We start from the raw sequence: 25,306 nt of genomic DNA, 5'->3' as shown, positions 1-25,306 counted from the left end.
TTCATTTATTTTAATTTCTAAACATACATGCATATCATTTCCGCAGTAAGCAGCTCCCAACTCCCTTTAACTACTTCCCCACTTTCTTCTCCCCTGAGGCTGAAAGACGCGCACTAAGTACAAAAGCGCAATAACCGAAATTTAAATTACGATCGCAGGGGCCCGAAATTCGATTTCGAAAACTGGGAAGTCCACACGATCAAGGAAAAGACGCACGCCGTCAGTGGGCGCTGCCGTCGTTGTCTACCCTACTGCCGAGAGACCTACCAGACTACCTCCCTCGCACGCCTTCCCATGCCCACACTATCGCTCGACGCCAGTGCTTTGGAAGGATCAGTAAACGGAAACTTGTAAAGTTTCGCCGCTGCTTACCCTTAACTTCGCTCTGCTCCAGCCGCTACTTCGGTGCTCTATCGTGGATACAGTTCTATGTGCTGATAAAACAGCCCTTTGCGGCTGCCGCTTTCTGCCGTTGCATCGGGGGGAACTTTTGTCTAGTTCCCTTTCGAATTTTATTTAATTCCTTGCCAGTGATCTCTTTCGAACGAACTTTTTTCCGAATTAGAAGAAAAAAAAATTAAGGAAGATACCCCTTTCTCTCTTAGAAGGGGTGAAAAAAAAACACTTTTCAAACTGTTCGACGTTTTATTTCCTGACAGGGAACTCTCCCCCAAACGTCAAAATCAAACGTAGTTAGTGAACTTTTTATTCGAGCTTCTTCGTGTCACTTGTCTTTACTAAGAACTTAGACAACGGGGGAGAAGTTAGCAAAACTTTCAAAAGTGAGTAGATTTAGTGCGTGCTTTCAATGCAACACTAATTCTTCAAATAAAATTTTGCATAGGTAAGAAGTGTTTTGCAGGTTCGTAAAAGAAATTCTGTATTTAGTTACCCCTGCCAACAAGTGCCCTTTTCCTTCCTCCAGCGGAACACTATTTGCTGGGCACACAACTGACCGTCCAAGTGTCGGACATAGTAATATTTTTCTTTGAAACTCCGTGTCCACACCAACCGCCATTGTGGAGTGCTGGTGCGTAGGTAGCATGGCTATTGTGAACAACGTGAAGGACTCGAGATGGCTTCAACTGGAGGTGTGCCGCGAGTACCAAAGAAACAAGTGCTCGCGGCCAGACACCGAATGCAAGTTTGCCCATCCTCCAGCCCACGTTGAGGTTCAAAATGGAAGAGTCATCGCATGCTACGACTCAATAAAGGTAAGTTCAATCATAACTAACTTCTAAACAAAACAGAAACACAATTATCTAAGCATTTACCTAATATTGACCTCATATTTTTTTTGGATAAGTTTTCGACAGATTCCTGATAGCATAAAGTTTTACCTACATTTTGCTTATGCTATACTCTCTATTTGCCAGTAGTAACACTCGTTGGACAGTCTTTCATTTGAGATTAGCATTAAAAAGAAACAGAAGAATATATTTCAAAAATAGCTTAAATTCGTTTCGAAATTGGTAGGAGTTCCTTATTTACAAGAAAATATATGTAAATTCCTTAATGACAAAAGCTGTGTAGCCCTGGATTTACTACTTCCCTCAAGAAATTAGTCTCCTTTAGGTAAATACAGGGCCCACGATTCTAGATTTTTTATTGTACTTGGTTTTGTTCTTAGGTTTTTTTTTTTCGATTGTACTTTGATTACAACACCGTTGATTCTAATTTCTTAAAGTAGATCTATGACTTATATCTGGTATTATTTACTTGTCGATTTTATTTATTTTTTGAGAACCACTAAACACCTCATTTCAATTTACTTTTAAATTTAGTTCACAATTATTTTGCTCAGTTGCAAGCATTTTGTAGTAATTTACAATCTGATTGATATGAAGTCGTTTGGTTCAGCGCAGCGTGTTCTACTCAGAACTTGTGGTATTAAAATCTGGAGCTCTATTTTATTCAACTGTATTCAATTACTTTTAAAATTATCAATTCTTAAAACTTTTTCTGTTACCACCTTGGTGAAAAACGCCCCTCCATTCTCGATGTCATTCAGTAAAATCTAATACCAAAAATCCAATACTCCTTGTATTTTGTGGTGAATACAATAGATTCAATTTCTTAAATGCTTAAATGTACTTCAATTGAGGTATCTAATGGGTATAATGATTTGAGAAAGATTGACGTACTTGAAAGCATGACATTGACTTCGCAAAAATCTGTACTCATTCTTTGTTTTAGCTTTGCTGCTACACACCATGTTTCTTTTAGTTTTCTTTTTGCCTGGATATATTGTTGCAACACACATGCACTTGCTGCACTTCGTTATAAGTTCAATACATTTTATGATCACTTATATATTCGATAATGTAGCTTAAGCACGCTTTTTTTCCGAATTAAGTCTATCTTTCAAAATTAGGTAAAAATTCTGTTGATCCTATAATCTTTATTTCTCGCAGATTGTTTGTGTTCATTTTTAAGTCATTCACCGTATTGGATGCTGTACTTATCAAGGAATGTTTTAAATAAACTTTCTGATATACGCAAGTATGGATATTTGTTTTAACTTGTTTTGTTTTCAATAAATTCTAACCCCTTTTTTACATAAAAAAATTAATCAAAAAATATATAAATTCAAAATCAGAGTATTTCATTTAATATTTCCTAAAACATTTCGCCTTTTTAAAAAGATAAATTTCCTAGTGGAGCATTTCTTTTCTTATTTAAATAGTTACAACTTAGTTTAAAATTTTTTTCTTTTATTATTTCTTTAAAACATTTCAATAATTGCTAAAGGTTCTTACGCTTTTTGTTTATTAATTCACTATTAGAATACGCTGTAAATTTTTAGCACTCTACAATGACATTAAATTTGCATTTATTGAAAAATTGTTTCAGTTTAGTTAAGTAAAATATACTTTTTCCACCATTCTTATTTGCGCAAAGTAATTCGCAAATTTAGTGAATATTTTCATCAAAAGATGTTCAGGTTTGAATGTTTTGAAATCACGCGCCATCCGAAGGTACAAATATGGATTTATGAAGTTTACATTTTGAATTTGTCTAAAACTTGCGGAATAAGATTCTAAAGAAATATATGTTTTTTAAAACGCAGTAAACATTTTCTGATTAAGAAAACTATTAAGTTAACACCATTTTATACATATGCGATGGATTAAGCATTTTTATCATGTATGTTAGGTGAAAATATTCGTTAACTTAAATTTTTCTGTGTGGCAGAAAGCTTATGACAATAATTTGCATTTTCGATCACATTTTGCAGCACTATTTTCTATAAATAACTTAATACTAAATTCGTAAATTTTTATTTATTAATGGTTATTTCTCATGTTTAATCAACCGTATGAACGTGCAAAAAAATTCATTTATTAAAAATTTTAATAAAACTGACAAAAAAGATATTGAAGCGTATGATGCATCTGTTTAAAAGTTTAAAACTTGAACGTATTAAAAAAAATTAAAACCCAGTTATAAAAGTTTAAAATTGACACACTTGTACATAAAATTAAAGAACAAATAAAATAAAAATTAAACAAAAAAGAAAATTTACACATAAGCAAAGCTCTAAAATTGGCACATTTAATTATTTTGGTTATGTGTCAAATTTAAATAAATTAAAATTGGCTTGAATGCAAAACAATAAAGCAGAAATTAAAACCAAAACACAAAAGATTAATACTGACATTAACAATTAATGCAGACAAAAATACAATACAAAAGATAAATACAATCCAAATAAAAATTAAACAAAAAATGAAATTGACACATATACAAAAACGTTAAAAAGTGACACACATGGTAAAAATTAAACTTCTTGAATTTATTTTTTAAAATTCTATTTATCTGTTATTTAAATGTCGATCAAACACATTACATACTGATTACGTTTTTTTTTATATAAATTTGTAATAGGTTGAAAATAGTATTGTCGTGTATAACACCGATTGAAGTTTCTCATTTTTTGCCAATCACTTTAATCATTGGTTTGTTGCAAAAGATAAAAACTAATGGTACTTTAGCTCAAGAAGAATTGATGTAGGTAGGTTTCGTAACCGGTATTTGAAAAACAGTTGTTCGTCCTCCCCGTCTCATTTGCTTCCTTTGGGAGTTTCAGTCGATTTTCGCGAAGAAAAAATAAAAAATCTCAAAAATCGTTTCGGATTTCTAATCTGTAATTAATTGCGTTTCAACTATATCTTATTGTTTCTTATGGATTGATTTTTAATTAATCAATGCTTCTAAGGAAGTCCTTTTTTATATCGTTCGTTAACTTGGCGGTGAAAACTGCTTGCCTGGCCGAATAGTTGGAGGAAAATATTTAACTTATGAAAATATTTTATGCCATAGTTTATTAAAAAGTAGTTTTGAATTAAAATCTGCTAAAAATAATTGATACAAAATAGAGTAACTTTATATATATATAACACGATGTGTTTGATATTTAGTTTGAAAGAGGTGGAATTTAAATGTCTATAAAGTGTCTTTTTTTTCCTTATTTGTTGCGATAAAACTTCCTCCGCTAACACAAAGTGCATTCTTTTTTTTCATTTATCCTAATTTTTAGGACAATTTAGTATCTTAAAATTAAACAAAAAGTTGTTCTCAAATTAGCACTTGCTCATTTCCTTAAATATTCAAGATATATTTTATATATTTATATATATATTTTATATATTTATATATATATATTTTATATATTTATATATATATTTTATATATTTATGTATATATTTTATATATTTATAGATATTTAACAAAGTTATTTAAACTAATCTTATTTTTTAACTGATCGAAGCTGATCTAATTTTAAGGTTATTTACTTAGAAATTAAAATGCTGTTTGTTTATAAATAAGAATCTAAATCTTACAGCTCGTGAAGTAGTAATGCAATTTTAGAACTAAAGCTGTAAAAACTGAAACATGAAGTTTTTTTTTCTTTTTTTTTAATTTTAAAATAAAATTTTGATACATTCGTGCTTGTCATTAACAGGGATGCTTTTTACTCTATATTAAGTATATAAATTCTAAATATTGATTCGAAGATACTCTAATCTTCTGTATACATGGTTTCCATAATTTTTAGACATTTGAATGAAAAAAAAATTAGTTTCCAATCTATTAAATTGTGTATCAAATCCTTAAATTACTTATATCAAAAAATGATTTTTCAGAATATATAGGAAAGAAATTAGTGAGGGAAAATGGAACTCTCTCTCTCTCTTTATATATATATATATATATATATATATATATATATATATATATATATATATATATATATATATATATATAGTATGTATGTTTGTGTGTAATGCTTACGTGCCTCAAGTAAGAAAAATAGCCTGAAGCAATTTCATGACCATAAATAAAAAGTTTTAGGAGTTATTCATAAAATAAGTGAAAGAATTACAATCAATCAGAAATGAAAGTTGGACTAAAAAATGTTGGAAGGCCTCCCAAAATGTATTTTGAGGCATATATCAACCGTTAAAGAAATTTATTTTCTCTTTGCTTTTCATCTTTCTATAAATATTAGACGTTCCCCTTTCTAAAAATATCGTTTCATCGTTTGGTGACGTATGTCAATGCGATACCCATACTTAAAGAAAGAAAGAAAACATAAATAATAATTTTTTGTCCCCTTATTCATTCTGGAATATTTTCTTAACTTTTTATTTTCTGTATTTTTTTCCATTTTCACCTTATTCACTTCTCACAAAATAAATATACATCATTAGCAGCAATAAGTGTTAATTTTTTTCTAAAGTTTACTGTTTCTTTGCAAAACTGATTATTTGCCTAAACATTATATAATTATTTTTTTATTCAAAATAATTTGGTGTAAAATTAATATTTTATAACTGTTCTGAATTCAAGCTGTAATTATTAGTGATTGCAATAGAATCTAGCGTTGGAACAAGATCTGATAAGGATGTATGAATGAAGATTAAATAAGAATGTTATAGATCTAATGCGACTCAATAAGAATTCGATGAAAAGATATGAAGGTCATATAAGAATAAGACCGAATAAGAAAATAATAATACTAGTCTAAGACCAAATCATAAAAAGAAAGGTTATTTCGTGAGCGTCATAGAAAAAATTTCTTTTAATTTATTTCAACATTTAGAGTTTAAAATTGGAAATTTCAATGTAAATAAAAAACTTTAGAAGAATTATTTCTATTTTTCAAATGGATAATTTTTTAAGCAAAAATAGCATATAAAATATTAGAATTTTAGTTATAATTTTCTCTAGCTTAAAATTATTTTCAAGTTATCTTTATTAGATCTTTATTAGATTATACCTTTATATATATCTTTATTAGAAATATCTTTATTAGGTGTGTTTAAACAAATACAAATATGAATGAATTAAAATATATATATTGCGTTATATATACTAAACCTTGGCGAACAAACCTTGGCCAAGTACTAAACTAAACTAAAACTCTAAGAATACTCATATTTTTCAGAAGATCGGAAAGCATTGCAGGTTTGCAGATAAGATTGAGGTAATCAAACCACTTCTTTGAGATGCAAACAATAAAAAAGTTTACCTGGTCAAAAAACAAACAAAGAAAAATGACATAGATAATGAACCAACGCAAAATGACCAGAGGTTCCTCTGGGTCAACAAATTTAAGTTTCAAATCTTCGGTTTCAATCTAAATAGTCACAATCTTCTCATCTGATTGAACTCTAATTCTGTATAAATTAAAACAATGTACGCATTTTTTGATTCGTTGTAATAACAATGTTGTTTATCTTGAAAATAAGGCCAATAAACCTAATTATGGATTGATATGGTGTCTTATGAAATTTCTGCAAAACCAGGTGGTGTGTTCAAACTTTTGACAAGGGACTGTATTTAATCCTCATAACCATCCTGCCTATAAAATCTTTCTTTCATTCATAATTGTTTGCAAATAAGATTATATAATATTTCATTATTCAATATTACAAGTAGTTTGTTTACAGGATTTTATAAATTGATTTAAAATTAGAATTAATTTAAAATTATGTTATTTTTCCAATTGTAAAATGCATCATAAAATAAAAAAAGTTATATTATAGGAAGTTATTGAATTAGGCACTGTAAAAATTATTTAGAAAAAGACTATAATTATGTAACTGTTCGAAATTTTTAAAAAATTTAGTTATAGCTAAATAAATTAATCTACAAGTAGTCGAATTATTTAGATTAAAGCATAATTTATTTCAGAATACAATTAAAGCAAATGCGTTTATAATTTTACCTGTTAATTTAAGTTCTGAAGCTAAATGAAGGTAATTTGAATTCCCTCCCTAATTGAAAAGTGATAAATATTTTAATCTGTACTTACAATGAATTGAAAAATATTTATGAGATCCACTGTATCTCAATAATATGAAAAGTTAACTTTATGAACAAATAGATCGGCAAATCTATAAACAATGGCAATAGTAAAGCTGCCCAGAAATATTCCTAACATTAACCTCTATTATTGAAGTAGGAAACAGTAACTCGGACTGCCAATGAAATGTAAGTTGAGAACTCCGCCTTGTTCCCACTATTGTTTGCTACAACAAAGTTAATTGTATTCTGTAACTAAATAAGACATAATGCATTTATATGAATGGATAGCCATATATTTCTCCCTATTTCTTGTAAACATAAACTGAAGACCGTGGAAATATTATATATGTTATTAAATACCATTGTTATAGCCATTTTTGAATAATATTCGTTTTCCGTAAGATTATTTAAAATTAATTCTGACATGCATATGCATTAGATTAATTAAATTATTATTAATTTAAATATTTCTCTTTCATGCCTAGCTATTTAACTTTTTTTTTTCAAAATATTTTAATTCTCTAAAAAAGTAATGATTTTCTTCTCTTTCCCTTCGTTTTGTTTAAATGTTTTTTTTTTTTACAATATTTTAAATTTTGGCAATAAAGTATTGCCATAGCTATCTATAAATGGATAATACAAGTTAAGGATGTTAATAAACATCATTATTAATAAGGTCGTTCAGTAAATTAATTAAAATACAATTTCTTAAATACAATTTTATGTATCTTAGAAGTTTTTAGCACCTGAAAGTAATTTCAATCTTAATATTGGATGCCTGGAAAGAAATTGAAATAACATGGTATTGCACTGAGCAAATTCACGGCATCTGATTAATTTTAGCGGCCTGTTTAAATTTCCTTAAAAAATGTCAATGTAGTTCTATTTTATAGTTGGAGGATATGTTAGGTGACTCACATCATCCTAATATTTTTGATTTTCTACGCGCAATTGGTCTTTTATACAGTATATAACTGTTTAATCTTATTTATAATTTTATCGTATTATATTCGTTTTGCACCAGTTTCGTCATGTTTTATCGTATTTACATTTTATCTGATTTTATTCAATTTTGAATGTGCCTATTACGTCATGTACAGTTTTATTAATTTCATGTGTTTCAGGAAGAAAAATTGTTTATGCATTTTACTTTTGATTTGTTTTGAAACCGTTTGTTTGGCGCAGCATGTCCTTTTTTAGACCTTGTACCATTAAACCGTACAACCAATCAATCAATCGTTGTTGAGGTTATATATTTATAAAATACATCATCATTGACTGAATGAAAATGTTCTGATTTTTGCTTTGCTTTAACATGAGAATGACTTAATCTATTCACTTCTGATTTTTCTTTAAAGATACATCTAAAGTTTCCTTTTATGGGCCTAAGTTTCCTTTTACTTTTGACATTAAACTCCACAGTCAAGTCTACTTAACAATTGCAAAGGATTTTAAACCTTAAATGGCTCAGGAAAGATTGAAGTACTAATAACAGATTACTTATTGGCTACACAAGATTAACGTATAGACACCTTTTAAAAGAACCAGCACCTGCTTGCTCCAGTCGTAGAGAACTATTAAGCATCAAGTCCATCTTGACGCAGGGCTTGAATTTAAAAATTAAGAGGCTTCAATATTTAAATTGGGATTTTATTAGTTTCTCTGCCTTACTTGGTGCAACTCCACACCGAAACCTTTTTGACTTTCTTAAAAACACTGAATAATTCTCCTTAATTTAAATCATTGTTTTATGTTGACCTCGTGCTCGGTTCAATATCACCTTTTTGGCTTTTGCTGAAGAAAATAAATAACAAACTATAACAGAGTAGGAAATTTTACATCCGTTTATCGAGAAGTCAGTTTAAGTCGAATTGTACAAATCGAAATTTTATTACTTACAATAAACGTATCAGCCCCTCTAAACAAATGTTTCAGTACGAAAAACTTGTTCTAACAATTAAACATATCAAATCATTGACTAATGCTTAGATATTTGAAAAATCTTTTTTGATTGTTATACTCTAAAGAAATCTTCATTTTTAAGTAATGAGCCGAGAAAGCTTTGAATATTTGCAAAAACCTGTCTCAAATATATTTAAATCTACAAACCGAATTTAGTTATTTTCATTTCACATCGCTTTTTCCGTTATTCGAAAAGAATTGTTCTCCACTTTTCACCGTTTTTATAGTTATTTGCTGGTGAATTAACAAAATAGTTTCTGATAAAACATCTAGTGTATCACTTATCCTTTAAATAGTTTAAGATATATAAAAGGAAAGTAAAATAAAATCGTGCAACTATCAATAAAATTTTCAATGAATTACACGTGCTTACGATATTACATGAAACATTTCGGCATGTTTATTCATCATTATATTTTCTGAATGATCTGATTATCTTACTCGATTACAATTTTATCTGATTTTATTCATTTTTGAACGCAACTCTTTTTGATGTTTTACCGTATTTAAATTTTATCTGTTTTTATTCACTTTTAAATACATCCTTTAGCTCGTGTACTGATTTATAAATTCCATGTGTTATAGTAAGAAAAAAACTGTAATATGCATTTAACTTAAGATTTATTTTGAAACCGTTTGTTTGGTGCAACATGTCCTTTGTGGATCTTGTTCCATTAAACTATACATTATATCAATCAATAAAAAACTGTCAAGATTTACGAAGCATATTTTGTGTTATTTTTCAAAGTTTTCTTTTTATTTTGACTAGCAATTTTAAACTGGTGATATTTTTTTTTTGGATTAAGAAGACTATATATATATATATATATATATATATATATATATATATATATATATATATATATATATATATTACCAAACTTGGAGGAATATATTAATATACTATCGAGCAGCATATTTTCTTTATATTTAAATGACTAAATAATCTGGAATTGTAAACTGCATCAATACTAAAGTCTTCTGAATCAACACAAAAAGTTTCGAGATCAAAAATATTTGCTATCTTCAAAAGTTAGATGTTCTAAAAGTTATAGTTTTATATTTTAGTTTAGAACTATGCAATTCATGTACTGTAAAGAAATATATTCTATGTAATGTAGTTACTCATTAAAAAGTTTTTTTTTTTAGATTCTAGATGAAATAAAATAATAAACTCTAATTCTTTTACCAATGATTACAATTTTGTTCGATATAATTTTAAGCAACACTCGAAAACTTTTGTTATAAAATTTATACGAAATATTAAACAAACCCTTATCACACTTGATTACAAAATATCTCATTAAACAGTGCTGTTTAATTGAATACAGTTATTATTGAATACAATTTATTTGAAAATAGTGAAATATTCGCAATTATCACACTTAATGGTATTTAAACAGTCTTGTTTAAAGTTTTTTTCTGTTATTAAGTACAATTAATTTGAAAATCGTGGAATATACGAAAATTATAAACTATTTAATATTGCAGATCTTTAAAATATTATTTGAAATTGCTAATAGTGAAAAGCATTTATAATCGATAAAAAAAAGCTTTAAAAACTATTCCATAATACTAAAACTTTCAAATAAAAAAAAATTTAACAAGACTTCTAGAAAGTATATTTTTTAAAATCAGTGACATGCATCAAATAAATTTACGTTCACGAAATTAAAATAGCTCTGTTAGTTCTGGTGTAGCAGTTTCAACGATAATATGTTAACCTTTGAAACTTCAAAATATAAATTCTCACCTATAAAAAAGTAAATAAAACTTTAGAAGTTAATACCAACATCACATTTGTTCTTCGTGCTTTTTAATTTAAGTTGATACATTTTACCAAATTAGTTTGGTTTAAATCTTAAACCACATCATTAAATCATCAGAAATATGTTTTTAATAATTTGATATATTAGTTCTCAAGATATAGAAGTTTAACCATGCTTCTAACCTTTGAAACTTCAAAACATGACCTATAAAGATATAATGCTAACTTTTAAAAGATGTGTTTACATTTTTCTTTGTGCTTTTCAGTTTATGTTGATTCTCTTTATTAAATCAATTTGGTTTAAATCTTATTCCACATCATTAACTATTCAGAAATATGTTTTTAGTAATTTGATATATCCGTATTCAAGATACAGCAATTTAACAATGCTTCTAACCTTTGTAACTTCAAAACATTACCTATAAAAAAAGTAAACACATCTTTTAAAAGTTAACACCAACATCAACTTTTTTCTTCGTGCTTTTTAATTTATGTTGATACGTTTTACCAAATCAATTTGGTTAAAATCTTGTTAAGCCACATCACTAAATGTTCAGAAATATGTATTTAATAATCTGCTATATCTGAACTCTTTCCTAAGCTTTCAACTTAATTTTAAGAAATGTATGAAATGCCTGGATGCACTTTAGAGCCTTTGAAGTCGTAGCCACTTGCCTCTTCCTGCACTTTGCGCTAAACTAATTCATTTTTTCCCCCGGCGTCTTTAATGCGTTTATTAAATTTCCAGTTTTTCCTTCCTATGTTATATAAAGAGTTGTATTTTCTTATTAAGTTCATGGATTTTTTATTTCCTACCTTGCTTTACAGAAATATTCGATACATATTAGTTTTTTTTTTTCTAAATATAAGTTGAAAATTGCGTTAGTTATTAAAAATACTCGTGTTTTTTTTCATATGAAGAATAAATGTGAGAGAAATAAAATTTCGAACTGAAATTTACTCGAAATCTATTTAAGTAATCTTTTTTTAATTGATAAAAAAAAGATGTGAAATATGATGGTGATATTTTTTAATGCAAAACTCATTATCATAGTCAATTTAAATTGATTGCTAAATGATAGTAATTGCTGTCTCGGAACTGCAATTTTTTTTAAAAGAAGGAGACTTGATTCACATCGGATGTAGACTTCATGAATCCAATAAAGTCTACCTAGCCCCGAGATTTAACTCATGACATTGGTTGATATTTTAATTTCTAATCTATAAACAAATATTTTATTTATGCTAAATATTTGATAACACATATTTCGATGCTTTAAATTTGATTTTTTTTTGGTCTATTGTCAACTTATAAAATGTTTAAATTCTCTTTCTTTATAAATATATATATATATATATATATATATATTAGATAATAATTATAAATATGCAAGCATAAGATCTAATGAGATTTTATATATAATATAAAATTTAATTTAAATCTTATGTTTATATATTTATTATTTACTTAATCAAGGGTCATTTTATAAGCATTGAGCGAATTGGATCCCTTAAAAGACCCTTCAAAAATTTTTATTTTAAAAGCAAGCTCTTCTTAAAATTCTTCAAATGAGAAAGGTAACGATTATTTCAAATGATGTCTTTAATTTACAATTTTTTTAAACTACAACTCCTTGAGTGACTAGGCTTATTGTTTTATTTATTTTTATTTATTTATTTGAATTGATTTATTTTAATTTATTCACTTTTATTTATTTACTTATTTATGTTTTGCATAAACCATAGTAATAAACCATATCTTCACACATTGACAAGGAACTGGACTCGGACCAAAATAACAGGATTCTACACTAATTTTAAAATCAGAAAAGTGTAAGTAGATTTTTCGCAATTTCACAAAAAGTCTGGCATTATCTGTGCTAATAGTTTATTTCACTATATATCCAATTCTATTAAAAGTTAAATAAAAATAATACTTCTATTGAAAGGATGCTATATTGCTTAATTTAAACTTCGTTTTATGTTAATTAACTCTTCATTTCAAAATAAATTATTAAGGAATATTAAAAGAAAAAGAATATAAATTGTTTTTTTAATGGAATCAAAAATATTAAGATTCTTTGGGGAAATGAAAGAAACAATTTTGAATTCCCATTCAAAATTAAGAATAATTATAATAATCAATACTGTATGTTATCTATTTCTCAAAAATATAGTAATCCAGCAAAAACTTATGTCTGGATAAATATCTTACTTTTTATTTATCAGGTGTCCGAAAATGCCAAAGGTGGTTTGGTAGTTTTAGGTCGGGTAATTTTGATCGTCTTGACTCCCCTTGAATTTTGGACATGGCTCTGGGTAAAGTCAAAGAATCGGAAGGGGAGATGTTATCTTTTCCCCTCCCCCCACTCTTTGGTAACATTTATTCAGATCGTTGCCATATTCCTTTAGTGAAAAAATTTTTGAATCATAGTTGAAGTAAAAAGTGTTTTTTTAGATATTAGCTGTCAATGTTCTGTCGATAAGAAAATAAAATATTTTATAACTTCGTTGTTGATGCTATATTTAAATCATTTGCCCGTGATTTAATCGTCACCTTCTTATCTTCTTTGGTAGTTCTATTTTATCGTTGGAGAACTTGTTAAGTGACTCCAAGTACGTTACGTTTTTACTCGCAATTGACATTTTAAACTGTATATAACTTTTTTTTTATCCTATTTACAAATTTATCGGATTATATTCTCGTTTTGCACCTGTTTCGTCATATTTTATCGTATTTACATTTTATCTAATTTTATTCACTTTTGAATGCGCTTATTACGTCGTGTACAGTTTAATTAATTTCATATGTTTTAGGGAGAAAAATTGTGGTATGCATTTTACTTTTGATTTGTTTTGAACCCGTTTGTTTGGCGCAGCATGTCCTTTTTTAGACCGTGTGCTATTAAACTGTGGAAATTTTTCTTTAAAGATACATCGAAATTTTTCTTTAAAGATACACCGAAAGTTTCCTTTTATGGGGCTTTTGACATTAAACTCCAGATTCAAACCAGCTTAACAACAAAAGAGGATTTTAAACCTTAAATGGCTCAAGAAAGATTGAAGTACTAATAAACAGATTACTTATTGGCCGCGCAAGATTAAAGCATAAACATATTTTTTAAAAAACCAGCATGTGTTTGCTCACAGTTGTAGAAAACCGTTAACCATCATGCGCAACTTGACGCTGGGATTGAATTTAAAAATTAAGTGGCGTCATTATTTTAATTGTGATTTTCTTAATTTAACTAAGTTGGTGCAACTCCACACCGAAACCTTTTTGACTTTCTTAAAAACGCTGGATAATTTCTCCTTAATTTAAATCATTGTTTTATGTTGACCTCGCACTCGGTCCAGTATCACTTTCTTGGCTTTTGCTCAGGAAAAAAAAAACTATAACAGAAGAGGAAATTTCACATCCGTTTATCAAGAATTCAGTTTAAGTCGAATTGTACAAAATCGAAATTTTATTACATATTATAAACGTATTAGTCCCTCTAAAAAATGTTTCAGTTCAAAAAATTTGTTCTACAAATTAAGAAATTCAAATTATTGACAAACTCGTAAATATCTGAACAATCTTTTTTGATTGTTATACTCTAAAAATAATCTTTAATTTTTAGTGATGAGCCAATAAAGTTTTGAATATTTGTAAAAGTCTGTGTCAAATATATTTAAATCTACAAACCGAATTTAGTTATTTTCATTTAACATCGCTTTTTCCGTTATCGCGAAAAGAATTATTCTCTCTATTTCACCGTTTATAAAGGAGAATTAACAAAATAGTTTCAGATAAAACATCTAGTCTATCACTTATCCCTAAAATAGTTTAAGATATAATAAGGAAAACAAAATAAAATTGCACAACTATCAATAAAATTTTCCATAAATTACAAGTGCTTACTTTATTACATGAAACATTTTGGCAGGTTTTTCTACACTTGAACGAGGATGGGGTATTGATTCATAGGCAAAAGCTATAGCAAAGCTTTTTTCCCTGAAAAGTAAATTCGATCCTTTTTTTCACGTTTTAATAAAATATATCTACAGTTAAAAAAAAAACGAATAAGAGTACTTGTGTTTAAATAGAATCTTGGAAGAAACAACTCGACAAGACATTTATTTATCATTTAAAAAAATATTTAAAGCATGAATTTGAATTGAATGAAAGATACGGTAATGACTAGTTTCCCTATAAAACGTTGAGTATTTTACCCCTAAGTAGCGCTTACTTTCTTCAAGTAGATGTGAGTTCAAAAACCCTAAAGCACCCTAAATATTTTATTTTACCCTGGTTACTTTTCTTACTTTTTTTTCCTTGATGGACTAATGCAATTTGAATTCAGTGCAGTGTAGTCCCTTCTGGCTCTTATACCAATGAACTCCACTTTTGAGGAACTGTAAATTGCTTCAATTTATTTATCCCAGTTTACTATATGAAGCCTTGCGTCATGTTTTGCTTGTCGGCGTCTTCATGTATTTATTCTTTAAGATTTGTTCAATAATATGTCTTTTTCTTTTCATTCCAGAAATTTCGTAACGAAGTATTTTGTCTATCTGCGTAAATGTTCACATTTAATATTTTTACGTAGGGTCCCCTTATTTTTTTTTTGCATGTAGGCAGTATAAATATAAAAGGAAGTTGGTTTCCAAAGTTTGGAGATAAAAATGACGTGAACCTTGTGCCGTTAAAATCCATATATTATTCAAGTTTTAAATTTCAAACGAAAAAAAAATCATCAAATATCATGCCTTAAGGTTTTTTTCAAAAAACCAACTATAGATGCAGATTGATCTCATTATTTCTAATTGTTATTCACATTGTTTCAAAATATATGCGTCTTTACACTGTGAGAAATTTTAGTGTATAGTTGCCACTATTTTTGCTGTTGAGGTAAATCAAATTTTGGACAGTACATGTAGCCACAATTTTATTTACTTTTTAATTATTATATTTTTATTTATTCCTATTTTGTTAACCAACAAATGTATTTTCATGCTCAATAGAATCCTTTCGATGAAAAAACAAACACATTTTTAGTAAAGTATTCACAATAAAACTTTTAAACAATTGTTATTTTGTCAATTTTTTATAATTTTTTGCATAATAGTTACAGTTCTGTACTAAATAATATATTTTGTTTACCTTAACACCAAAAATGGTGGCAACTATGCACCAAAATTGTTTATAATGTACATAATGTCTTGCTGTTTACTATGAAAGCCTTTTTCTTCCAATCCTAAAAATGTATTTAAATGAAATATTGTAAGGATAATTTTTAAAATATTTATTATATTTTAAAGTATAATTAGAATTAAAAACCTTTTTTTAAAAAAAATATTCTTTTGTTTAACCTTTTTTGTGTCATCAGATCACAGACCCTTATAAATGCTGTGAAATAAATGCTATTCCTTATAAACGTTTCAAATAACTATGGTATAAAAATATAATTGATTTTGATTACATTCAAGAATAGTTTTCATTGTTTAAATGCGTATCTTTATAAATGTGATAATAGTGATGTAGGTTAAGTCTCAGTGGATATCTAAATGCATTGTCTTCTGCAATTTATTCTTTAAAAAAATTGTGACAAATTCCAGTAAAATTTCAAATTTGTATTTCGAAAAATATCTGAAGTTTTTCAAATCCCTGTTTTAGTCAAAATTTTTATAAATCATTCAAGTCAACGCGAAAAAATAAATAAACCTCATTGAAAAATTTGGTTTTTGTTTCTTTTCGAAAAGAAAAATGTCCCTGGCAGAAAGAGCTTTATTCTACAGAAATAAGATATTTAGAGAATTATAAATAAGTAGAATTTTCATAAAATGTACAGAAGCTCCTAGATATACATGAAAACAAGCACGGTAACTCCCTATAATTTTTAATTAGAGTAACTAATTAATAATTAAATTTTGAATAGGATGTTAAGAAGAGACAAGAATTATAGCATTTAAGAACCATATAATCAATAAGCATTTCATAATTCAAATAAATTGATGAAATTTATTTATTTTAAATTTAATTAATAAATAAATTAAATCCAGGAGTCTTAAACTCTTTTATTACATCAACATACAATTTATGTGGTTTTATACATATATTATAATCAGTTCTCCTCGGGTAAATTTATTTAAAAACTGATTAATCAGTTTAAATTAAAATGTATACACAGGATTAATTTATTTTTTCAAATACTAATTAAAATACTTCTTAATTTCATGTAAATTTGAAACTTGAATAAAATAATACTTTATTTTTAAATCGTATTTCAAACAGCCAATAAAAAAGTATTTGTGGCAGAATGGAATAATACATTTTTCAACAATAATACAGTTCATAATTGATTCCCTAGATTTTAATAATGAAGTAATAAACATTTTACATTAATTATCATTCCAAAAATGCGAATGCTTAATTTTTCATGCCGAAAACTCATAAAAATAAGTAGTCCAACCATCAGTTATGATTAAGTGTTTAAATTATTCAGACTGCTGTTTATTTTATATTGGAAAAAGAACCGTATTTTATGTCAGTTTCGCATGTGATGCTGAGTTCTAAGTGAGGACTGAAAAGAAAAGGAAAGCTAACGGTCCTTGTTACATCTTAGGATGTGTAGGGGAGGGGGGACTGCGGACTAGTTGCCAAGCGATAGGGGGACCCAGCTGTGCAGTTAGCGTTCTGATGAACTGTCACGAGGGGACTAGGATAGGTTTGCTTCTCTTCCATTTTCCACACGCAACATTTATTTGCACGGAAACTTTTCTTTTCTTTAATTTTCTTTACTTCTTTTAGAATACACGTGCTTCTTCAGTATATTAGCAATGATTTTCAATGGTGTTTATTAATCTGTTTTTCATATTTGTTTCATTTTTCTTTAATGTTAAATCGATGTTAGAAAATATTGACTGTTTGCTGATATAAAAATTGAGTTTTTAATCCAAAGAAATAATTAAATTACTAACTATATAATTTGTTTACCAAATTAAAAAATTTTTTAAAAAAGAGATTTTAATAAAAATATTTAGGGTTTTTAATAGTTTAATGGCTTTTCATACTTATTTATTAAAATTTAATGATTAATGTCATAAAATATTGAATGTTTGAAGATCTGAAATTTGTTTTCACTTCAAAACAAAGAAAATTTTCATTTAATTTAAAATTTTTCAGGTTAGAAAGAGATTGTAGTAAAACTAATTCGGGTTTTTAATACATTTAAAAAATATGTATTTATTTATTTAACGTGTATTTTCATAAAAAAATATTACATATATTTGCTCGTATAATTTTGTAAATATTTTTTTCTTTACTTTTTGCATATCTTGTTTATATTTTTATCAATATATTCTTTTTTAAAGGCTAAACAAATTTCAGCGAAAATTCATATTTCGAAAAAATATAAAGCGAATAAAATCGTCTCCTCATTTTGCTAAAAAAGGTTTTGGAACTTCAGGTCACTGTTAAAAAACTTTTTAAATAATGTATGAAGTCATTATAAATTGCCATTTTATTTCTTATTCCTAACTAGAAGAGATACGCAACTTTGAAAATGAAGATTTATATTTGAAATTTGAAAAAAAAAAATAGATACATATTTTTTTATTTCCCTCATTTAATTTACTGTTTTAATTGACTGAAATCTGGCTGATTCCTTCTAGAAACTAAACTCTATAAAGCCTTTAATAATTATTATTTTTCGATCCTTTCTCTCGACTTGAGCTCTTAATTAAAGAAGCGTTAATTAAAGCGTGAAATTGTTACAATTAAAAAAATGTCCCAGAAATTCTTTTCCGTCAGCTAAAAGTTCGATAGAACAAGTTTTATTATTATTTTTATTCTTTCCGTGCATAGTTTAAAAGGAAAAAAAATAAGAGCACAATCTCCATATAAAAGCGGGAAAAGTCCTTGAGTTTGGAGAATAATATGGCCGTTGTGTTCTGCATGGTAGGACCTAGGTCGTCTCTAACATTCGTGTGACGTCATAGTGGAGTTTTAGTCCTGTCATATCAAAAGTGTATGAGAAATGAAGGGAGCGTAAGTGACGTAAAGCCGTCAACCCCAAACGATATTACTTTAGTGCTGTATAGCGCAGGAACTTCCGACGAGCGCAATGTGCAGGAAGTTCTGTAACTGCCGCAACAGAATTAAGTCGTCATCGAGTTTATATTCGCCGAAAGGTAATTAATTCGGTGGACTGGAATTATTGTTAAAGTAACGGAAAATCACACTGAATTTATGTCGTTTATTGCTAGTTCTAACTTGAAATAAACTAAATTACCCTTTTCTAAAAACCCCTTTGAATAACTCATTCACTTGCACAGTTGATTATTCCTTTTTTTGGTCTGTAATGCCTAATTTATTTACAGTTAAAAGAATTAAATTAAAAATGGATGTTTTTTTATATTTATTTACAAAACAATAGGAAAATTATGCTTTTTTTAAGGGGCATTTTAGGAGAAATTTTTTCATTAAAATGGATCCTTAACTACATGGTTTATCATTTAAATGGTATATCATTAATAGTTTATAATATAAATTATCGCATCTCAAAACAATTTTATCACTTATAAAAGAAACGTGCGTTGTTAAACAGTTACTGTGGTTTCTAAAATGCATTGTACCTTGGTTTGAAATACAAATATATGTACTTACATTATATTAATTTAAAATTATGCATTATTAGTGTATAATTATATGATAATGCAGAGGTATGGTATGGATTATTTATATATAATTAATTATAATTTTATATAAATTGTTCCCAAATTATTTATGTATAATTTTGGCACTATTATTTAAACGGATTCACCCCAAAAAAAATTTATTGTTCATAAAAAAGAAACTTGTTCTGTAAAAAAATTCATGCTTCCTCTTTTAACAACCACTTTACTATCGAAAAGGTATTGTACCGTGATTTGGGATTCAAATATATATACTTTCATTATTAATATATAACTATTAATATATAATTATTAATATATAATTACTTACTTATAAATGGCTCTCTTAGGGGACATTTGGGTTCATTAAAGTTATTCTTCATTAAAACGGATCCATCACAAAAAGTTTCATTGTTTATAAAAAAAGATGAATGCTGTTAAACTTAATACATATTTTTTGTTACAACCACTACAACTTCGAAAAGGTATTGTATCTTGACGAGATACAAATATATGTGCTTACATTATTAATATATAATTATTATTAATATATAATTTTAATTATTAATGTGTAATTATTACAAATACATATACATATATTGTAAATATTTTTTGGTGGGAAACACAATATTGGTTCTGGAATATAAACACTAATAATAATACACGAATGGCATCACCATTTACATTTTTAAAGAAAGGTTCCGAGCTTTCAAAGCCACAAATGGGTTAATATGTAGCTTTTAATAGTTATTTCAGCACTCATTTTCATGGTTATTATATTTATTATTATTAATAATTGATAATTATCATCTTTGAAACCACTGCTTGCTCAGTTAAATTTAATAACTTAGTTATTCGAAAAACTAAATTCATCAGCTGATATTAAAAACTACGGCGCAATTCTTCTCATGAAAAAACTAGTTGAATGGACTGATTTGCTTGCTTTATAATCTAAATCAACTGAAATATTCGGAAACTCTGGTATTGAAAATTTCAAAATGTGTAGAAACCAGTTTTTTTTATTTATAAATAGTGTAGTTATGTTTTTTTCCTTCTCCGAGATTGTTAAAGAATTCGTGAAATATTCTAGAATTTCAAGGAAACACCAAAACAGTGACATATATTCAAGGCTATTGCGCGTCTGCTTTGGTTATTTAATATCGAGTATTTTGTTTTTCATTTTTATTTTTACACATACAATGGGCATTTCACGACAGCTGCAAAACTAAAACAAATAAAAAAGAATCAAAATAAGCGAGGGACTCTTGATAGAAATATATTTTGTCACCACTACATCGATTCTGTATCGATATTTTTGTTAGAAATTTTAAGAAATATTTTTCTTTGGCGTTTATTTTTCGTTCACTTTCCTCTTATTTAAATAACACGTAATCAATGCATTCTTTTTCTGTATAGTCATACTTGATGTTCATAGCTGGCTATTTTCTACAAAGACTCTCTATATTCAAAATAAATATTTTCAGAACAAACTTGGTACGAATTATCTTATTTTTCATACAAACCTAAGTTATATCTCAATTGTTTAGATCTGAAAGTTTAATGAAATGCTAAACAGTTTTTATTTTAAAGGCTATTTTCAGGGAATTTTTTTAATGAATAACTGAATGGAATCAACAACTCATTATATAATTAACTAAATCAAACACCACTAATTAATTTCTAATTTTAATTCTATATTCATCATACGAACCTCTAAATTCTTTCCTTACCCGTGAAATTGTCAAAGATGACCCAAAAATAAGTCGTGATAGCTCAATAATTCAATGATTGGCAAAAATTCTAGGTTTAACAATAACTTTTTATTGTAAAAAAGCTTCTATAAATCTGATTATAATTTTACTTTTCAGAAATAGCTAATTTTTTATTAAATCTCTTATAGATTGCAGATAAATATTTGCTTAATTTGGAAAGTTCTTTTCAAATAGTGTGGCTAGCCAAAAAGAAAATAACTTTTAAACAATTCAATGTTTATTAAGTTGCATATGAATGTTTAAATATGATAATTTGTTTCCCCTGGGATTACAACTACTAACTTTTATAATACTAGTTACATACATTTCACTAATTATTTTTTACTGGTTTTGAATGCTAATTCATTTAATCTGTAAAATTCCAGAATCGCAAGTAAGCTAAGGGACGAATTTAAGTCTGGTCAATATTAATATTGAAGATTTTGCTATGTTATGAAAGTTATGTTAGTCTTAAGATGACACCTACACTTTCGACCACAAGAAATTTAAAAAACTAAATACATGAATGAGTGATAATTAGATGATAGTGCGTGTATGTTTTTAATTTGAAAATTTTAAAATTTCTTACGTGAAACATATTTTACCGTAATTCTGAGTTGTTGTTTTTTAAAAACTATTCGTTCGTAATTGAGCACCTTTTTTAAAATTCGTTTTGTTCTTAATTTTTTATTCTTCAAAACGTTTTTTAATACTACTTTTTAATAATTTAAATTATTATTTAATATTTTGATCTAAAATTAGCTTTAGTGAATTAATTATTTTAGGTTTTCTAATTCCAACTCTTGTTCTTACCTTTCCAATCCCAAACTCTCCATAGCGAAACGTTAGCGGGTTTTAATTCCTCCATAACCATGGATGCACCTTTGTTATGTCCTTATCTAACTTGTGTTATCTGTATTTTAAACTTGACAAAGTGTGGCTTGTAAAGCCATTCTCTGTTATAAACACAGAAGCTAGCATATATATATATATATATATATATATATGTAACATAAAAAGCTTCAATTAATATTTTTATGTTAGTTTCTCTGCTATAAAACTTCTTCCTAATTAATTATTCTATTTGAAATACTTTCTCACACTTTTAAAAGCCACATCCTGTTCTTAAATCTATTTTTGGCTCAAGTATGCATTTAATTAAGAGCAGGACATTTTTCCCTTTGCTCTTGTGTGGGAAACATTCGATCTACTTCATAAACCAATAGCAACTACTAAGATTTCCCTCTTTCCCTAAATTAAGACATTTTACGGATTTTACTTTGCAAGATTTTCCCTAACATATAACCAAGGAGCGCAACTTTTCATGTGCACTCTTACTCACTCTCATGACTGCTCTTGTCTAATAATTAATAAATAAATTTTGTACCCTCCTTCCCGACCTATGACCTGTTTTAATCCTTCCACTCGGCAACGACGTTATAAGCCGGCAGGATTGAACGGTCGGGAAGGGGTACAGTTCGTACGGTACATTAAAGATATTTAATATCTCATTTGAAATTAAATAAATCAACTTCGGAAGAGGGTACTTCAAAAATATGGAATAACTTTAAATCATTTATTCAAACGGACATTTGGTAAATAAGCAGTCAAATTCTTCTTCAACTTATGGCAATAAGTAATTCATCCTGTATCTTCATCAAAAAAAAAAAATAATCTCTTCAATCATCAAACGTTTAGTTTATTATAAATTATACCTACGCACAGTGGAACTAAACGATCATCCGTTTTCCATGTCTATGCTGCATATTTTGTCTACGTTCCTGAGAATACTAGAAAGCTGAGCTTCAATTCCTTCCTTGGACTAAAAAGAAAAACTGCATCGAATTCCTGTTAATTAAAATGTTTTATTGAAACTATCCCTTTGAGAAAGCGTTGATTTTGCCACTCTTAAGTGCTGAGCTGGATCTTATCGTCGATGAATAATTGTTTTCACACCCACGATGGTCTACTTAAATATTCGACATTCAAAAGAAAAATAAGCTTCAATTTCTCCGTCACTATTGGTGTTAATTTACGATTCATCTTAACGAAGAAACAAATTTTTTCCCTAGCAGCTCACGTCTTTGGTTTTGGAATTGTGTTTACGAAATTTCAACGCATTCCCATCTCTGTTGTGGTTTTCAAAATATCTCGGACTAATTCGAACTTTTTCAGGTATCCTTTGAGTTAAAGTTTTTTACATTTCTCATAAATCAATTTCTTAAATGATTATGATTTTAATTTTTTCCCATATTTGATGTTTCAAAGTGAAACTACTTTTTATATATTAATCGTGTTTACTGTTGAAATTTTTATTTCTTTAAATTTTTATTTTCAGTTAATTGATTTATTTGATTGAAAAGTGTTTCGAGAAATTATTTTCATATTGTTTTATGTGTTACAGCTTCTATGATTTTTTGAGTAGTAGAAATTATATTTTTGTTTTACAGTGATTAGGGTTTAAATGAAAATGCCATTTAAATTTTTTTTTCTCTTCGTACTGCAACTACAATAATTATTGAAATTCAATTTTAATATATGAATGCAATTACGGTGTGGCAAAAATTAAATCAAGAAATGTTAAAACTCACACAAATAATTTGGAAAAATGAATAAAATATTTGTTTTTAGAATTTGAATTGAAGAGTAACCAAACATTAATGCTTGAGTCCAACGTAGGTAATTAGTTCATAGCTCAGCTCTAGCTCAGATATGTCCATAAATAAACAAAGTTTCTTTATTTCTGAACTTTAATTCCAGCATACAGATAGGAAAATGATCAAACACAAATTGAAAAATTTAGTAACCAAATACACTTCAAAAACACGTTTAAAATAGAAATGAAAATATTTGAATCCCCTAACAATAGTGACAAATTAAATTATCAATTAAGATCTCTGCACAAAAATTACTTTAAATAATATCCGAACTAAAATTTAAAAAAAAAAAAAAAAATATGTCCAAAAAGAAAGAATGAAATATATAAATGAAAAAAGAAATAAAAGGTAATTTGCAAATTAACCAAACTTGCACTTCAGATTAAAAATAAGGAAAATAGCTAGATCAGTCAAAAATTAAAAACTGATTTACCTTAATACCATATTAAATTTGAAAGCTTGTTTTGGATTTCAATTAGTGATTGTGTTAAACAGGTTGTAATGCAAAATCTGAGAAGACTGATTACCTTTTCTGATTATAAAAGCAATTTGTCTTTACATATTTCCTGAAATCCGGGTTAATAATTGCAATAAAAATACCAATAAAGAAAAAGTATAAACAATATAGAAAGTAGAAAGAAAAGAAAAATAAAAGAGTGAAAAGAAGAAATGTTATAGAAGGCAAATTTTGGACATAAAAAAAAAATAATAATAATAACAATTCAAATAGCAAAATTTAAAATGATCTTGTGTTTTCTAATATTCTTGAGACTAAATATGATAATGGTGCGTAACATTGTCAAAATTATGTTGACAGAATTGTGCAAATCCAAGAAAATTAATTAATTCCTAACTTCAGGTGATTTTGAAAAAAAAAAATTCCAAATATTTTGCTATTAAAGTGACAAAAAATGAAAGATAAATAAAGTGAAATAAAGACAATATTGAAATCTTGGACTTCAGAATACAACCACTGTGTCATTTTTGTTTTCAAACAAGGTAAACAATACTCAAATCTAATTTCAGATTGAAATTTTTCCAGGAAAAATGTTTTTTGTGTTTTACATTTTAAATTACACATTTCTAACAAATGTGTATAAATTTTTGTCATCATGATTGAAGAGTTAACTTAAATAGTATTTTTATGAAGAATACTTCTTATAGTGAAAAAGCTGTGTTGTGATTTTCAAACAAAA

The 25,306-nt window shown here is 27.3% G+C and overlaps 1 protein-coding gene across 6 annotated transcripts in view; it reads left to right on the top strand.

Moving 5' to 3' along the window:
- The first annotated feature begins 268 nt into the window (after window positions 1-268).
- Window positions 269-25,306, top strand: part of LOC107438554 (muscleblind-like protein 2) — a 407,949-nt gene continuing 382,911 nt past the window's right edge. For 3 of the 6 annotated variants that reach the window (XM_043043160.3, XM_043043158.3, XM_043043156.3), the window contains exon 1: window positions 287-1,214. In XM_043043160.3, coding sequence (XP_042899094.1) covers window positions 1,044-1,214 — 171 coding nt within the window. In that variant the 5' untranslated portion in view covers window positions 287-1,043. Of the gene's footprint in view, window positions 1,215-25,306 lie in introns of all 6 variants that reach the window. The other 3 variants (XM_071187782.2, XM_043043157.3, XM_043043159.3) reach the window with 2 other exon arrangements.

Source organism: Parasteatoda tepidariorum, chromosome 11 (genome assembly GCF_982258835.1).
Source record: "Parasteatoda tepidariorum strain Cologne lab strain chromosome 11, Ptep-v5.0, whole genome shotgun sequence".
Taxonomy (NCBI): domain Eukaryota; kingdom Metazoa; phylum Arthropoda; class Arachnida; order Araneae; family Theridiidae; genus Parasteatoda; species Parasteatoda tepidariorum.
The sequence above is the reverse complement of the archived record's forward strand: the minus strand, read 5'-3'. Positions and strand labels throughout refer to the sequence as shown.